The 15,158-nt window shown below is 48.3% G+C and overlaps 2 protein-coding genes across 2 annotated transcripts in view; both read left to right on the forward strand.

The window, feature by feature from the left end:
* LOC135819989 (ATP-binding cassette sub-family A member 9-like) overlaps positions 1-15,094 on the forward strand; it is a 28,230-nt gene extending 13,136 nt beyond the window's left edge. Inside the window, exons 15-28 of the mRNA XM_065333291.1 lie at positions 560-820; positions 1,214-1,498; positions 2,286-2,423; positions 2,869-2,958; positions 3,293-3,363; positions 8,528-8,625; positions 9,398-9,621; positions 10,338-10,507; positions 11,335-11,410; positions 12,048-12,142; positions 12,589-12,705; positions 13,240-13,478; positions 13,655-13,710; positions 14,168-15,094. Coding sequence (XP_065189363.1) covers positions 560-820; positions 1,214-1,498; positions 2,286-2,423; positions 2,869-2,958; positions 3,293-3,363; positions 8,528-8,625; positions 9,398-9,621; positions 10,338-10,507; positions 11,335-11,410; positions 12,048-12,142; positions 12,589-12,705; positions 13,240-13,478; positions 13,655-13,710; positions 14,168-14,209 — 1,962 coding nt within the window. The 3' untranslated portion in view covers positions 14,210-15,094. The remainder of the gene's footprint in view (positions 1-559; positions 821-1,213; positions 1,499-2,285; positions 2,424-2,868; positions 2,959-3,292; positions 3,364-8,527; positions 8,626-9,397; positions 9,622-10,337; positions 10,508-11,334; positions 11,411-12,047; positions 12,143-12,588; positions 12,706-13,239; positions 13,479-13,654; positions 13,711-14,167) is intronic.
* On the forward strand, positions 4,150-8,044 carry LOC135806715 (uncharacterized). Its single transcript, XM_065320941.1, has 3 exons — positions 4,150-4,338; positions 4,800-6,996; positions 7,309-8,044. Exons 1-3 carry the CDS (start codon positions 4,150-4,152, stop codon positions 7,644-7,646), a joined length of 2,724 nt encoding a protein of 907 aa, XP_065177013.1. The 3' UTR covers positions 7,647-8,044.
* Positions 15,095-15,158: the final 64 nt, after the last annotated feature.

The raw sequence follows: 15,158 nt of genomic DNA on the forward strand, positions 1-15,158 counted from the left end.
GAGTTAGGAGCTTAGGATGCTTGGCTGCTAGTCTCTGCTCTACTTCAACTACATGTACACGATGATTGTATTACTTCAACTACATGTACACGATGATTGTATTGTTGGCAGGAGTGCATAGCCAAACTTGTGCAAATCCCACCCTGAGCTGCGCTGAGCTCGTTTTATTGTGTCCTCTTTTGGCAGGGACATGATCAAGTGTGCATGCCTTTCCGTGCTTGTCATGTAGATACGGTGTTAGTTCATCAGGTACAGGCTGTATGGATCCACTGCCCAATGTTCTGCTTCAACTACGGTGGTTGCAATCAGTACACATTATTTGCACTGTTGATCTCTGGCTATGCATTAAGGCATGCATCAGTGAGCCAAATAGGGCGTGAATTACTGATGTCATGAAACAAATTACCACCATGGGCAGAAAGATTGTTGCGTTGCACACTCTTGGTTTTGTAGTCTTGATGTTAGTTCTGAGCGTATGTGTGTGTCTGCGTGTGCACGTGTGTGTGTATCTGTGTGTGCGTGCATGCGTGCTTGCTTGCGTGTGCGCGTATTGGTGCAGAATGTCAGCCTGGCGTACCGTGTGATGGGCAACTCGACTGCGACCTTCTCGCTGCCGCTGGTCTTCAATCTCATGTCGTCGGTGGCCCTGCAGATGCTGGATAACACTGCCAGCGGTATCACCACCACTGTCAAGCCACTGCCGGATAGGACACCAGAGCTGGAGCTGAACCCCGGTCTCTACACGGCACTGTTCGTCATTGCACTGGGCCTGGCCAACATGGCCACTGCATTCATACAGATGACAGTGGAAGATAAGGAGGTAACCTCATGGTGTTATCTGCATGACTGTGCTTAGTTACTTCAAGTAGTCTTACCGGGTATGTAGAATGGTTTCGCACTTGTATTATACATGGATGTGGCTAGTGGGGCTGTCAGCACTTGTGCTAGTAGTTGTGTGATTAATCCCCTCACCTCCACCGTTAGGCACTGCATCTGCCACTGGATTACTTCCGGTGTTAGTGGCCGTCGCGGGTTCCCTCGGAAACGGGGATGACGATTCTATGTTAACGTATGACTTTACTGCTGACTTGTTAGAGTTCTATAGTATAAGCCTGTGTCCTTTCTTGTGCTCCCCCCCCCCCCCTCCTCTCTCTCTCTCTCTCTCTCTCTCTCTCTCTATCTATCTACGTCTCCATTGGACTGCTTTGTGCAGATTCGCGCCAGGCACCAGCTGCTCGTGTCTGGTGTGACCAAGAAGATCTACTGGCTCAACTTGTTCACGTTCAACTTTGCAACGTACATGGTCCTCTTCGTCCTGGTGTTGATTGTGGTGGCAGCGGTGCAGGTGGACTCACTGACAACCGGCGGTGCCATGTTCGCCATGATCCTATCCTTCATCCTCTACGCCATGTCGATGATTCTCTTCTCCTTCCTCGTCAGCTTTGCCTTCTCCAAACGATCCACTGTTGAGAGTAGCATGTCGACCGTTTTGATATTTGTAAGTGGACTTTTTCTCCTAGAGAACTGGTGGAATCCTGATCATTTGAACCCCAAGTAGCCAGGGAAAACGTCTAATTATCCTATTGTGTGCCCACAACGCAATATGCGTACCGTAATGTCGCATATTAAAGCCGGGCGTATTCCTGTGGAAGCCGATGTCAGCGCTAGGCTTCTACTCACATCAGGCTTCTATTCAAACCAGGTATTTCTATGTATGTCAACACTAAAACCAGGCTTGTGTGCAGACAGTGTATTTGAAAAGCAGGCGTGCTCGCACTGTCACCATGGTCACCCAGAGTTACGATATGCACCTATACTTTGTGCACCCTGAACTGTCCACTGCAGTGTACAATGAACTTCAAATTACACTTTGCTAGCTTCGAATTATCAGCAGGAATGCCTCACGTTTTCTGTGCATGAACACGTGTGTGGTGTGTGTGTGTGTTGGGGGGGGGGGGGTATTTGTGTGTGTGTGTGTGTGTGCGTGTGTATGTGTGTGTGTGTATGCGTGTGTGTGTGTGTGTGTGTGTGTGTGTATGTGTATGTGTGTGCATGTGCGTGCGTTACAGCACACTGTGTCTGATTGTAACCTTGCCTTGCTCAACGGTAACGTTACTCTTGGATTCTGGTTGAGGTCGTGGTGTTGATCGCTCTGTGTGCTTTCTGATGTGTGTGTCTGCGGGCATGTGTTTGCTCGTGTGTGTGTGTGTGTGGTGTGTGTGTGTGCGTGCGTGTGTGCGTGTGTGTGTGTGTGCTCTCGTGCACGTACGTCCCCCGGGTGACAGATGGTGATGATTCCCTTCTTCACCGTGTCCATCATTGACCAGCTGAGCTACACGACGACAGCACGCGCGCTGCACTACGGTCTGTGTGCCATTGATGCGCCGTACTGCTTCAGTGGTATGCTGTACTACATCGATCGGGTACGCTGCAAGTCTAGTCACATACAATCATGTAGTCTCATGTAACGGCTTTACACACTTGCTTCTCATGGTACGGATACCAGCAGCACTGCATACTCTAACTGAGTGCCGCTCAACGAAGGTGTCTCAAACATAGCCCTTGGTTTGTACATGGCTGAAGTACGCTTGCTTTTTTCATTCTATCTGCCTTATAATGGGTTGGCTTGTGCAGGGATCTTGGGAAAACTTTGTCTTATAGTGAGGCAACATCATTCCTGAGGCGGATACAGTATGTAAGATGTAAAACAGCAGGAAAATGTGCACGTCCTGATAGTAGAATGCTAGAGTTTGTTTAGAACGAAATACAATCTACTGTGATGAGCTTTACCGTGTTTCAAGTTCAGCTACTAGTAGTAGTAAGGTGAAGTAGTTTGCAATGCTTGTACTCTCCTGTTCCCCTTTCTAGGTGTACAGAATCCATTCGTTGGGAATCGGTGGACTTTCTGTCTCCTCGTATTTCGACTTTGAAGCCAACATCTCTGGTTCCTTGCTCTTGGTAAGCCCATGCTAGTGCTTCCTGCAAGTAGTCGGCTGTGTGAGTGAGCTGTGCGAGTGGGCTGTGCGAGTGGGCTGTGCGAGTGGGCTGTGCGAGTGAGCTGTGCGAGGGAGCTGTGCGAGGGAGCTGTGCGAGGGAGCTGTGCGAGGGAGCTGTGCGAGGGAGCTGTGCGAGTGAGCTGTGCGAGTGAGCTGAGTGATTGTCGCTTGGAGGTACATGTACATTATACTGAAATAAGATTGTATGTGTATAATGTATGTGTATAATGTATGTGTGTGTTGTTGTCATTTTGTCATAAACCCATTGCGTTCTTCTGTGTGCTGCTGCTGTACAGGTCTTTGGCCAGTGTCTTGTGTTTCTCTTCTTCATTTACTACATTGAGACTGGTGATCGACGAAGAGCCAAGTACGTACTGACACTGTGACTGTGTTACAGTGTATTGCTGTGTACTACACTTTAATACCATTCCATATGTCTCATTGCTGCCTTGCTGCTTTGTGCCATCAAATGGTGTGTGTGTTTTTTGTTTAAAAAAAACAAAAAACAAAAAGAGTGTACACTGTATTACAGTGCCATAAGCAACATACTCTTAGGGGTCACACCCGGGATGCGTCACCGGTGATCATCTCGCGGCCATCTTGGATTTCGGAGCGTGCTCACCTCGTGGGTTATCCTCGCGTGCCAAGCCGCCAAGGAGGCGCGGGCCTCGCTTTTTTCAAATCGTGGATCGATCTGACTCCTGCGATCGAGCTCCCGCAAGGCAAAATCTCCTCCAACTACTTCCAAGTCAAACAACATCAGACATACAAGTACATCGTAACACGGTGTCTTTCTCTTTCGACTCGACAGTCGGCTGCTTCTTGTATTCGATTCTCTCCTGGAAGGAGCTGATAGGTCTTGTCTCGACCTCCTTTTTCCAACTTTCTGTCTGGTGTCTGTCTACAGGAAGTCGGCCTGGAGCAGCAACGCCGAGACATTTTGTCTCCCCTTTTTGTCTTTAGTAGCCTAGATGTCTCCTGGAGGTGGAGAGCCAGCACGACGACGACGATGTCGGGTTCAGCTGACCCGTTTTCCCGCCTCGATTGCAGCTGAATCAACTCTTTCTTCCTTCTTTCTTCCGATAGCCTTCATCTTCTTGTTGGTGTTAGTGAATGCGGAACTCTTTTCGGAGCTATTTTTACGAGTTGCACTATGCCTGCGAACAGGAAAAAGGACAGGTCGGGAGTGAACTACCCGAAACGCCGCAAGAGGAAGCATTCTGGCCAATACAGTAGTACGAAAAAGCGTCGTGCAGCCAGTCCCGAGAGAAACGAACACGTACTTATAGATAGCCAGGTGTACGTACAGGATGATGAACCAGCAACCAAAGAGACATCTCAGGTAATTTTTTCTTCTTCAAATAATTAGTTATTCACCTGCATACAAGCTGGCATACATCATCTACGTCATGGGAATAGATCCCTTGCTTGTACTTCCCTTCAACAGCAATGTAATACTCAATGACACATTATGTATGCATTCACAAGCACACGTGCATGCACACACAATGTGTGTGCATGTCATAATACTGCTGTGGAACTTTGGTAATCAGTACTAATCACACAGATATCGTACCGTGTCAAGCATACGTAATTTTTTGGACTGCACACAATTCAGTCGTGTTGGATGAATACAATACCGGTGATAGTAGACGAGTGTATTCTAATTATGATATGTGCATGTTGTACGAAATATGAAGCACAAGAGGAGAAGAAATATGAAAGTCTTCTAATTATAACAATTTGAAGAGTTATGTTCTGTTGTATAAACAAAATTATTTGCACGATGTTGTTTTGTGCTAGGTTGTGTCTGAAGACCAAACTGAGCATGCGGATGAAGAGGAGATACAAGTGGTGCCACCAGTGCCAAGTCCTGTCAAGACAGTTGGCGAATCGACGCAGAATGTGCCTACAGACGATCCATCATGCGCAGCCCGGATAACGACTTGCAGTGATGAGAAGAATGAGTCATTGGAGAAACGACTGGCTGCACTGGAGAAGAAATGTGAGATGCACGAGCTCCGAATTCAGCAGCAGCAACTGGAAATCCGGGGTCTGCGAATTTCGCAAGTAAAACAGAAGAGTAAAAGACAGCAAACACCAACGTCAACAGGGGAGCCATGCATAATTTCTGCCAAGACACAAGGCAGTAACGCCCATTGCCCGCGTTTCATGGCACAGATGCGGTTTCTCAAGATTGCATGCATATTGTCAAACCAGAAGGCAGCATTGGCAATACATCTAAGCCACCATGTACTAACTGGCCAAGCTCCCTGTAGCCATCTCGGCACAACATGTTCCCCATCGTCACTGGCCAAATGGAACTTGCTTCTAGGAGAGGTTGACAAGGCTATCCTCCGCGACACCCTCTCCTCAACGCCATACGACATAGCTGTGTTCGCCGATGACTCGAACAAAAAAGGAGAAGACAGGCACATGGTGGGGGTACACACCTGGTCAGCAAAACGAAATTGCCCCGCAGGCTATCTATTAGCGGACACACTCGTTGCAAGTGGACGAGGAGCAGACCAGGCAAAGGCAGACCATCACATCCTGAAGAATGTTTATGGAATCAGAACAGTGTGTGGAGTGGTGGGAGACAATGCATCTACCCAGTCCGGAGACAAGAAGGGGCATGCCGTCGCACTGGGTGGCCTATTCAAGAATAAAACCCATTTCATAGGCTGCTACCCGCACGTGTTGAACATTGCGTTGAAAACGGCAATGGTCGACGGATTCGGCCATCGAGGACCAATGGCAAGTTTCAACATGTGCCAAATGCAGTACAAAATCGCGTATCTGCATCACCAGAAGCCTACGTACTACAAATCGTTATACGTTTCACTCAAGATCCTCGCAAAGCCACCTCCCTTGCCCCAAGAGTTCATCGACACCCGCTGGTCATATATACATGAAAATTTGAAATGGTTTCAAAAGTACGGCACGGCATGCATCCAGCTGGGAAAATGTATGCTCGAGTATCTTCCCAAGAAGGAAACGCACTACGTCATTTGGGAAGAAGTGGTGAGAATGTCAGCCAATCCCATCATCGCTACAGAACGTGTTACATTACTGGAGATACTGGACAGGCTGATTATGCCATCTCTTCGGGCCAGCCAGCTCCCCGACACAGAACTCGGCTTTTCAAGCGGCTACTTAGCGCGGAAATGGCCAGTTCAGGTATTACGGGACATACAGTTAGCTATCCTAATGGATGTAGAGCCAGATTTCGCAATGCCACTGACAGCTCGTGCTATGAGCTCTAATCTAACAGCAGAAAGAGCAGAGCACTACCAGAACAATGTCGTCAAGCCACTTACCAGTGCCATTGTAACTGTCTTGCAGAAGCATGGCGTGCGTTGGTTCAAGTTTCCGTTGGCATTCGGCATGGGGGCGGACTCCAAGTGCCGTCATCATTTCTGGCGAGCGTATGGACGCGTGACAGGCTCCAGCGCAGCATTCCCCTGTCCGGCGGAGTTTCCCTCAATCCTGGCGTCCCCGTTGAAGGAGCAGCTCTGGGCCGAGCTGATCAGTGCAGCCACCACCATCAAGTGTCCGTTCACACTTGCCAAAATATGTTACCAGAACGGGTTGCTTCAGCGCCAACAACATCTCTTGCTGCATCCGAGCACGCACTGGTTTCATGAGCTGGAAATCTTGGCAATCGTGGCTGCAGATAGACCGGGCCTCCAGCAATGGGCAGAAAGGTGGCCAATACCAGATGAAATGCTGGCAGAGGTTGAGCTGATAGCGCAACGCACTAGCCCCTCAGTGCCCAACGAGAACAAGGAGCCACATGCGTGGAAGTGGTTCGCGACACATGTGTTTGCTCTACCAGTGAACAACGTGATGGCAGAGCGGCAGTTCAACCTGGCAGGAATCCACCTCACGAACTCTGATTCCGAGATGACGAAACAGGCAACACACCTGTTCGTGGAAAACGTCATCCACGGCAATGACGCCACAGCCGGTTCATCAGGCAAAAGGACAAGGATGACAGGTAAGAAAATGATCCAACAGCACACGTATCTTGCACGGTAGAGACGCGCTTATCACCATTACAAACGTGAAGTATTCGACCTGGCAGCGATTTGGTCATATGCATACGGATGTCGAAGATTGTTTACAATGATTCAATCCTGAGACAAGTTGTATACTACGCAGCACACTCTGTTCACCAACATGCGTACGTACATAGAAGCCAGCAATGGTGCCCAGCCTGGCCCAGGGTGACTTGAACAGACTGCTTACAATAGCTATCCTCACACGCGTGTGATTTTCTGCTGGTCATTCTCTTTGTGTTTACTGGTAGGTGCTACAACACAACAGCTGGCCACAGCAATGCAGGATTACGCGTCCACCATTACTCCAGAGCGGCTGAAGAAAGCCAAGAAGCAGCTGAAACTACTGAGGCAGGGCACATCTCAGGCCAGGTCGTTGACTGCCTCAGAGACGTACCAGGACGTGCTGAAGCGCCACCGCGCGAGAGCTGATCATGACAAAACTCTTGCTCGGCTGGAAAGGGAGGGTAGGAGCCACGGTGTGCAGCACAATCCAGGCACCCGTGCATCCACCCAAGACAGGGCCAACACAAGGTCGTTCAGTCCAGTACGTGAGGCAGGTGCAGTCGAGCCAGGTACATCGGGGTGAGAACGTCCATGGCTACGAAAAAGTCCAGTGCAGCCATTCCTTCATCGATTTGGACAAACTATGGCTTATTTTTTTTATTGTGGACTTGTCTTCCTTTCTATCGAGACGATTCATAGATTTCTATTTTTCTTCTCCCCCAAAATTCTCTTCGAAGCGAAGAGAAATCTTGAGAAACTACTCCGAAATCGTATCTTGCTCCGTGATTTGGGTATTGTTGGCCTTTCTCAAAACTTCTTTCGATAGAAGTCTGCGGAATAGGGGTAGGATCCAGCATGTCAAATTTCAGGCTGATCAGAAAAACAGTCGCTGCCCTGGAATCAAATACACATTACAGTCGTTTTTTCAAAAATTTAAAAATTCACGTACCGTGATTGGTCCGTACGGTGGGGTTTTCACGTGTTTGGCACGTGCGAAATTCAAAATGGCCGCGAGATGGTTGTACAGAAGTGTGACCCCTAACTCTACCCGCGATCATGGGGATATCACTTATTAGCAGATGCGGCGCACTGTGTGGACGGCTGCGCGTTCCGTAATGCCATGTGCAAACGCAGTACTGGCAATCTCATAAGCCAAAAATTCAGACCCTTCTTTCATTCAGCAATCCGTAACGTAAGCATGTAGGTAGAACAACGTGCACATAGCAGTGCCGTTAGCTGTATAGCTATAACCTCTGTTAGCTGTATGTTAGCTGGGACCTGGCAGGGTATGGGTTGTGTGTCCCTTGGCGGTGCGTTGATTAGTGATGATCCCGAAGCTTCTTCTGTAGTAGGTGGTGTTAGAAATGGAGTTGGAGTGTAAGTTTATGACTTTTTATTTTGGTGTTGCTCTCTCTCTCTCTCTCTCTCTCTCTCTCTCTCTCTCTCTCTCTCTCTTTCTCTCAGGAAAGTGTTGGTTGGTCGTCATGACGAGATTGAAAAGCTGGATAGTGATGTACGCGATGAGATCACCCGAGCACTGGAGTACGATCCTGACCCGAATAGTGAGTTCTCTTTCATGCGCTTACAGGCTCTTACTGTTTAACTCTTGTGCATCGGTCAGGGAGCTGCTGCGGCTGCGGCGGCGGTCCTTTACCTGACGATGTCCTTTCTGCTGCATTAAATTCACGCCTCCACACAGTACCATTAGCATTTTCCTGTTGGTATCTGCACTGACTCTATCACCTTGCTGGCCGTGAGCAGCACTGATTCTGTCACCCTGCTGGCTGTTAAGTTAGCAGCACTACTTTCACACTGTATCATGCTGTCATCTCTAACCATCCTTTGCCAGTGGGTTCCAGCCTGTACATCTGCGCTATGCTTTTCACATGTTGATTACACCTACACCTCACCTGTATATAGACCACTGCTTCTGTTTCTGCCACTGCTGCTGCTGCTACTCATGAACAGTTGGAGTTGGTGGGTCACGTTAGTTCATCTGCTTACAGTTCTGTCTCTGGCCGGCAGGACTTATGGAGCCTTCTTGCGTGGAAAACCGTAGTAACAATGTCTCTCAATTACTCTTGCTAACTTACATGTATGTGTGTTAATGTCTGTGCCTCTGTGTGTGCGTATGTGTGTGTGTGTGTGTGTCTGTGTGTGTCTGTGTGTCCGTGTGGGTGGGTGTGCCTGTGTTTCTGCGTGTGTTCCTGTGTGTGTGTGTGTGTGCCTTTGTACCTGTGTGTGTGTGTGTGTGTGTGTGTGTGTGTGTGTGCCTGTGGTGTGTGTGTGTGTTTGTGATGTCTGCTGTGTTGTTTCTTCTTTTTCCCTGCACAGACGACGAAGACTGTCTAGTTCTGAGGAACCTGCGCAAGGAGTTTGCCACGTCGTCCAACATGTGCGTTCCGCAGGCGCGCCGCAAGCCGCCCAAGGTGGCTGTCAATGGCCTGTGTCTGGGCGTGCGCCAGGGAGAAGTGCTGGGTTTCTTGGGCCCGAACGGTGCTGGCAAGACTACCACCATGAATATGGTGACCGGCGACGCTATTCCTGATGGCGGAGAGGTAAGTACGAATGACATCTTGCATCTTATTGATTCATGACCAATGAATACTGCAACCCAGAATGATGCGTGATAACCAAGCCAACCAAATTGTTGAGCGCTCGCAGACATTCACGTGGCTAGTCATGCATACTTGTTCTTCATCTGTGTTGTCCAGTCCTAAATGGGACTGCTTTCCCAGGGTTGAGACACTGCACCACACAGTGTGAGACATGTTGCTGGCGTACTTCTTCTTTGGTACGACATGCGGAGGCATGCGATGGGGCTAGGGATCGTAGAATTGAGGCACTGCCTATCCGTGTGTTTGATGTGCGTGAACTCGGAGCTTTTTACTTGTTTGTGTATGGTACGTACATGCACGAGTACCTCCTGTGCTCTTTTGATGTGGATACCCGTGTAGAGGGGTGGCCAGGTTCGTGAATCTAGTACTGCTTTCTATATAGTTATGGGTGACAATTGGCGGCTAAGAGCCAGAAAGAGGTGGGAAATTGCCCATAAAAAGATGTGATGTGTACAAGATGTAGTGCATTGATGACCTTTGTCATCCTGTGCATGACCTGTATGTGTATGTGCGTATGTGTGTGTGTGTGTGTGTGTGTGTGTGTGTGCGTGCGTGTGTGTGTGTGTGTGTGTGTGTGTGTGTGCATGTGTGTGTGTGTGTGTGTGCATGTGTGTGTGTATGTGCGTGTGCATGTGGGACACTTGGTATGGGCACAGGTGTACCTGGAAGGTCATCCACTGGTTGGTAGCGCTGGCCGTCAGCAAGCTCTGGGATACTGCCCGCAGGCCGACGCTGTGTGGAAGGACCTGTCGCTGGAGGAGCACATGCGAGTGTTTGCGCTGCTCAAGGGGGTTTCCCCGGACTCGGTGGACTTGCTCGTCAACCAGTAAGTCACCATGTGGTGATGTGGTGATGTGTGATGTGTTAATTTGATCTGATTTAACATCATCAGAAGTCTAGAGTGTCGGGGTGTTGTATCGAGGGGCAGCCTTGCTCTGCTCTATTATAATGCAGTGTGCACTGGCAGTTTGTAAGAATACTACGTCGTGGTGTTCCGGTGCAGCGCCGTTGTTAGTAACTTAGTATGACCCCTGACAGTGCTGCTGGTGGGATGCTCATGCTGATGATGTCGCGGTGTGTCAAGGAAAACGAATTACTGGCCTGTGCTGTGTTTAGTTGTGAAGAGTGGATGAAGCTTTGTGTAATTCGACAAGAATCACTGATGCACATGCTGTAGTTTGGCCGCTCGTCTCGTTGGCTCTGTAGCAGACATATGGACATTATGGTGGCCCTCGTTCAGCTCTGGCTGCATGCAATATTTATGAAACTTTGTTCATGTGTCCAGCGTTTGCATGCTTGTCCGGTAGTTTGAAGCACATGAGGAATATTACATGATGCAATCCAGCATGCATATGCGTTGTCTAAGTACATGATTGTATTACATAATTTATATGAGCAATCCAGCACGCATATGACTCGAGTGAATAATCAAGTGAGGAGCATGCATGTGTGAACAATGTTGAGCCAGCAGGGTCTTCATGAGGCGAACTGTTCAGTTTCCAAACGACTTGAAATCTGGGACAGAGACATGGTAGAGTGCTTGTTGTTCTAGTTGATGTCGTATTAATGGTGTTGTTTGATTCTGTAGTGGTACGGTTATTATGCTACACACTTTTCTTGTCTGTTGTTTGATTGCTGTGCTCAACCCCTTAGGTTTATTGACACTATGGATATCCGTGACCATGCCAAGAAGCGCAGCAAAGATCTGTCTGGCGGTACAAAGAGAAAGGTGCGTTGCTTTCTGTAGAATTCAGCCGAGTGTCGGTTTTCCGAGTGCATTGAAACCAGCCTCTGCTTAGATATTGAATGACTCCTAGTTATTGGGCTCAATTGTTCCATGGTCTTTTTGCATTGCATAATATGCATTTGCAAGGTTTTTTTGACATTGCATCGCCGACATTTTGATTGCCGTGAAACCCTGATCAGTATGTTGATGCATGGAGTCTGCACTGTACTCCTACATGTATCGCATTTCCAGCAGTACATACAAACATACATACATACATACATACATACATACATACATACATACATACATACATACACGTGCGTGAAACTTACTTGGAAGAAATAAGAATGGGGAGACCAACCGGTAGTGAGGCGTATTGAGCGGACATAGTACAATTCCCCGCACGACCAGTGTTGCGGTTGGTCGGCATGTTGGAAAGAGTGAAATTCGGATAGCCGACGCCCAGCTGTGTCCGCAATGCATGCTACAATTGTATCTAATACGCAGTGGTGGCTCTTTGTCATTCACCAGCCACCTTGGTGTACCCAATCCAGTGTCTAATAATGGAAAGTCGGTTATCTGATATTCTCACCTTTTCTCATCCGGTCTATGCATTTGTGTTCTTCTTATGTTGTAGTTGAGCTTTGCCATGAGCCTCCTGGGCAATACTCGTATTTGTTTGCTTGACGAGCCGTCCACTGGCCTAGATCCAAGTTCCAAGCGCTTCTTGTGGTGAGTCATCACTGCTGGGAATATTGTGCAAGCATATGCAGTGAAGCCCCCCCCCCTCCATGTGTGTGTGTTTTGGTGTCTGTCTGTCTGTCTGTCTGTCTGTTTCAGAAAATACTTGATTATCCTAACAGTAACGTACCTACCGTTATCTGTCTGCCTCTCTCTCTCTCTCTCTCTCTCTCTCTCTCTCTCTCTCTCTCTCTCTCTCTTTCTCTCTTTCTCTCTCTCTCTCTCTCTCTCTCTCTCTTTCTCTCTTTCTCTCTCTCTCTCTCTCTCTCTCTCTCTCTCTCTCTCTCTCTCTCTCTGCCTCTCTCTCTCTCTCTCTCTCTCTCTCTCTCTCTCTCTCTCTCTCTCTCTCTCTCTCTCTCTCTCTCTCTCTCTCCCTCCCTGGGCCGCATCACCTTATTTAAGCTTATGTTGTATAATTATGTATTTTCGTATGTCAGGAATGTCATCAGCAACAGCATCCATGGAAAGCGTGCCGCTGTGTTGACGACGCACTCAATGGATGAAGCTGACGCTCTGTGCAGCAGGGTGGGAATCATTGTCAATGGCCGCCTGCAGTAAGTAGCTTAGTTCAGCATTATGGAGAACTGGTAGATACTGGTGCTGCAGCAAGGACAAAAGTTAGCTAAGGGCTTTCCTTTATCGGTCTGCTTCTGAATATAGACGCTGCTGACCAATAGCACCCACCAATAGCACCCTATATCCTGCTAGCTGTCCATAGTGCTGTGGATGCGTGCAAACCGATAGTTGCAGCACCATCTGCCGCTCACTGTAGCTACGGTTAGCAACTGATTGTGTATATTCTCCTTACATGTTCACACCGACTACCCTCTATTCTGTTTGTCCATTTGCTGATGACGAACAAAGCAGGCAAAGAAAAACACACAAAAATGCAGCCCTGATCTCCGGTATGAATGTCATTGAGCGGCACTGTAATCTCAATGCTCTTGTACTGGTGTTGCTGCTGCTGCTGCTGGTGTTGCTGCTGGTGTTGCTGCTGCTGGTGTTGCTGCTGCTTCTGCTGCTGCTGCCGCTGCTGCTACTGCTGTTGCTGCTGCTGCTATTCTGCTGTTGTTGCTGCTGGTGTGCAGGTGTATTGGCTCGACGCAGCACTTGAAGACCAAATACGGTGGTCACTATCAGCTTGAGCTGAAACTGTCCACGGAGCAGGAAGGCAACCTGGAGGAGAGAATGGAAGCCGTGCGCCAGTACATCAAGGACCTGTTCTCCGGCATGGAAGTCATGGAGGAGTTCAACGAACGTGCCCTCTACAAGATCCCCCTCGATGAGCTTGGTCACCTGTCGGTCGCTTTCTCAGCTCTAGAAGAAGGTGCAGTACACATACATGTACAATGTACACTGACCTTTCCACTGCTCAACTTCTAGCGTGTACACATCATCAACAATATTTCTTTTGCTGCTGCTTGGTATGTTGATAACACTGGTGCTGAGCATCCCTGCAACCTCTGTTTGTTCTTCTCTGTGCTGTGTTGTTGTTGTGGACAGCCAAGGAAAAGTTCTCAGTGGAAGAGTACAGTCTTAGCCAGGCGTCCCTTGAACAGGTAAGATGTTTCCCACTACGCATACTGTACATGCATGGGCTATGTGGTATGTCAGCCCTACTTGATAAGGTTTACCAGGTATGGCGATGATGATGATGATGATGATGATGACAGCACATCACATGGCCAAGGCCACAAGGCCGAGACTGCCAACTGGTCTCCGGTTGCAGTCGGGAACACTGTTTTCCGTCCAGTGTGTCCTCCGTCTGGTGCTGTGCTGTGCTGTGCTGTGCTGTGCTGTCATCATTATCATACCTGGTATACTGTGTGTAGTGAAGTACTTCCAGTATCAACAGTTACTGTATTCTAGTGTCCAGGATGGTCTCTGTATTCTAGTGTCCAGGATGGTCTCTGTATTGTAGTGTCCAGGATGGTCTCTGGACTGAAGCTGAAAGTAACAGTTGGCCAATGTATGCGACCTTTTTTTTGTTTTCTGTTCTTCTCTTGCCCCGCTCAGGTCTTCATCAACTTTGCTAAGAAGCAACACGACGCGAAATAGACCAGCACAATTCCAGTGGCAGTATTAAAGCTTGAACCAACAGCTACATTGTACTAGCAAGAGTACTGGGATGGCGGCACAGTTCCCTCACCGGTGCACACACGCAACACCCGTGCTGTGCCGTGTGCAGTTGGTCCCATGCCCGTACAGTAGTTATAAGACTGGGAGTAGTATTTTTACTACTCCGTGGTTACAAGACTGGGAGTGCAGTCGGCGGTCCCTTACCCATCCAGTAGTTACAAGACTGGGAGCGCCGAACTTACTTGACATCCTCCTATGCCCATATCTCTCTGACGACTTGGATGACTGGTTGGCACTCGCGATGGTACTGTGCTGCTGCTGCTGGTGGTCCAGTACGTCAGTAGGGGATTATTTACAAACAATATCACAATGGACGTTACACCGAGTACGAGTAACCGACTGTTTTCGATGACACGTCAGCGATGAAACAATGATATTGCCGTTGTGCCTGCACTCATGTACAGTATTAGTTTCTGTCTACTCTCTCTCTCTCTCTCTCTCTCTTCATCTTTTCAATTTTTATGAAAGCCATTTCGTGGCATTGCGTTCGATCCTCGGCCTGGACTACGTGTTTCCACTGCTTTTAGATACCGGTCTTTCCGAAGACAAAGGTCCTCCTTGAATACTAGCCAACATGGTGCATGCATCTCAGCTGTACACTTCTCAGGTGTATTTCCAGTCGATCACCTACTCAGTACCATGGTTTAATTTTTACCCTGTATTTTTACTTTAGTTTCTTGATCAGTTTTAATGCATGACAGTATAGGTTTCTTCAAACACTCGTAAATCGTATCGATCCCCTCACCCTGTACTTCGAGTAGTATTCCGGGTCCTTATTACATTTGAGTGCTTTGAGTTCTTTGACCATTGTTGTTAATTGTGAACACGGCACACACACGCACCCTCGTCCTTTGAAAAGCCAACGTGC

Source organism: Sycon ciliatum, chromosome 1 (assembly GCF_964019385.1).
Source record: "Sycon ciliatum chromosome 1, ocSycCili1.1, whole genome shotgun sequence".
In the NCBI taxonomy this organism is placed as follows: Eukaryota; Metazoa; Porifera; class Calcarea; order Leucosolenida; family Sycettidae; genus Sycon; species Sycon ciliatum.

Coding starts and splice junctions, on each gene's coding strand:
- LOC135806715 (XM_065320941.1), top strand. CDS start 4,150: ATGCCTGCGAACAGGAAAAAGGACAGGTCGGGAGTGAACTACCCGAAA. Junction 4,339..4,799: donor CAACCAAAGAGACATCTCAG/GTAATTTTTTCT, acceptor GTTTTGTGCTAG/GTTGTGTCTGAAGACCAAAC. Junction 6,997..7,308: donor CAAAAGGACAAGGATGACAG/GTAAGAAAATGA, acceptor GTTTACTGGTAG/GTGCTACAACACAACAGCTG.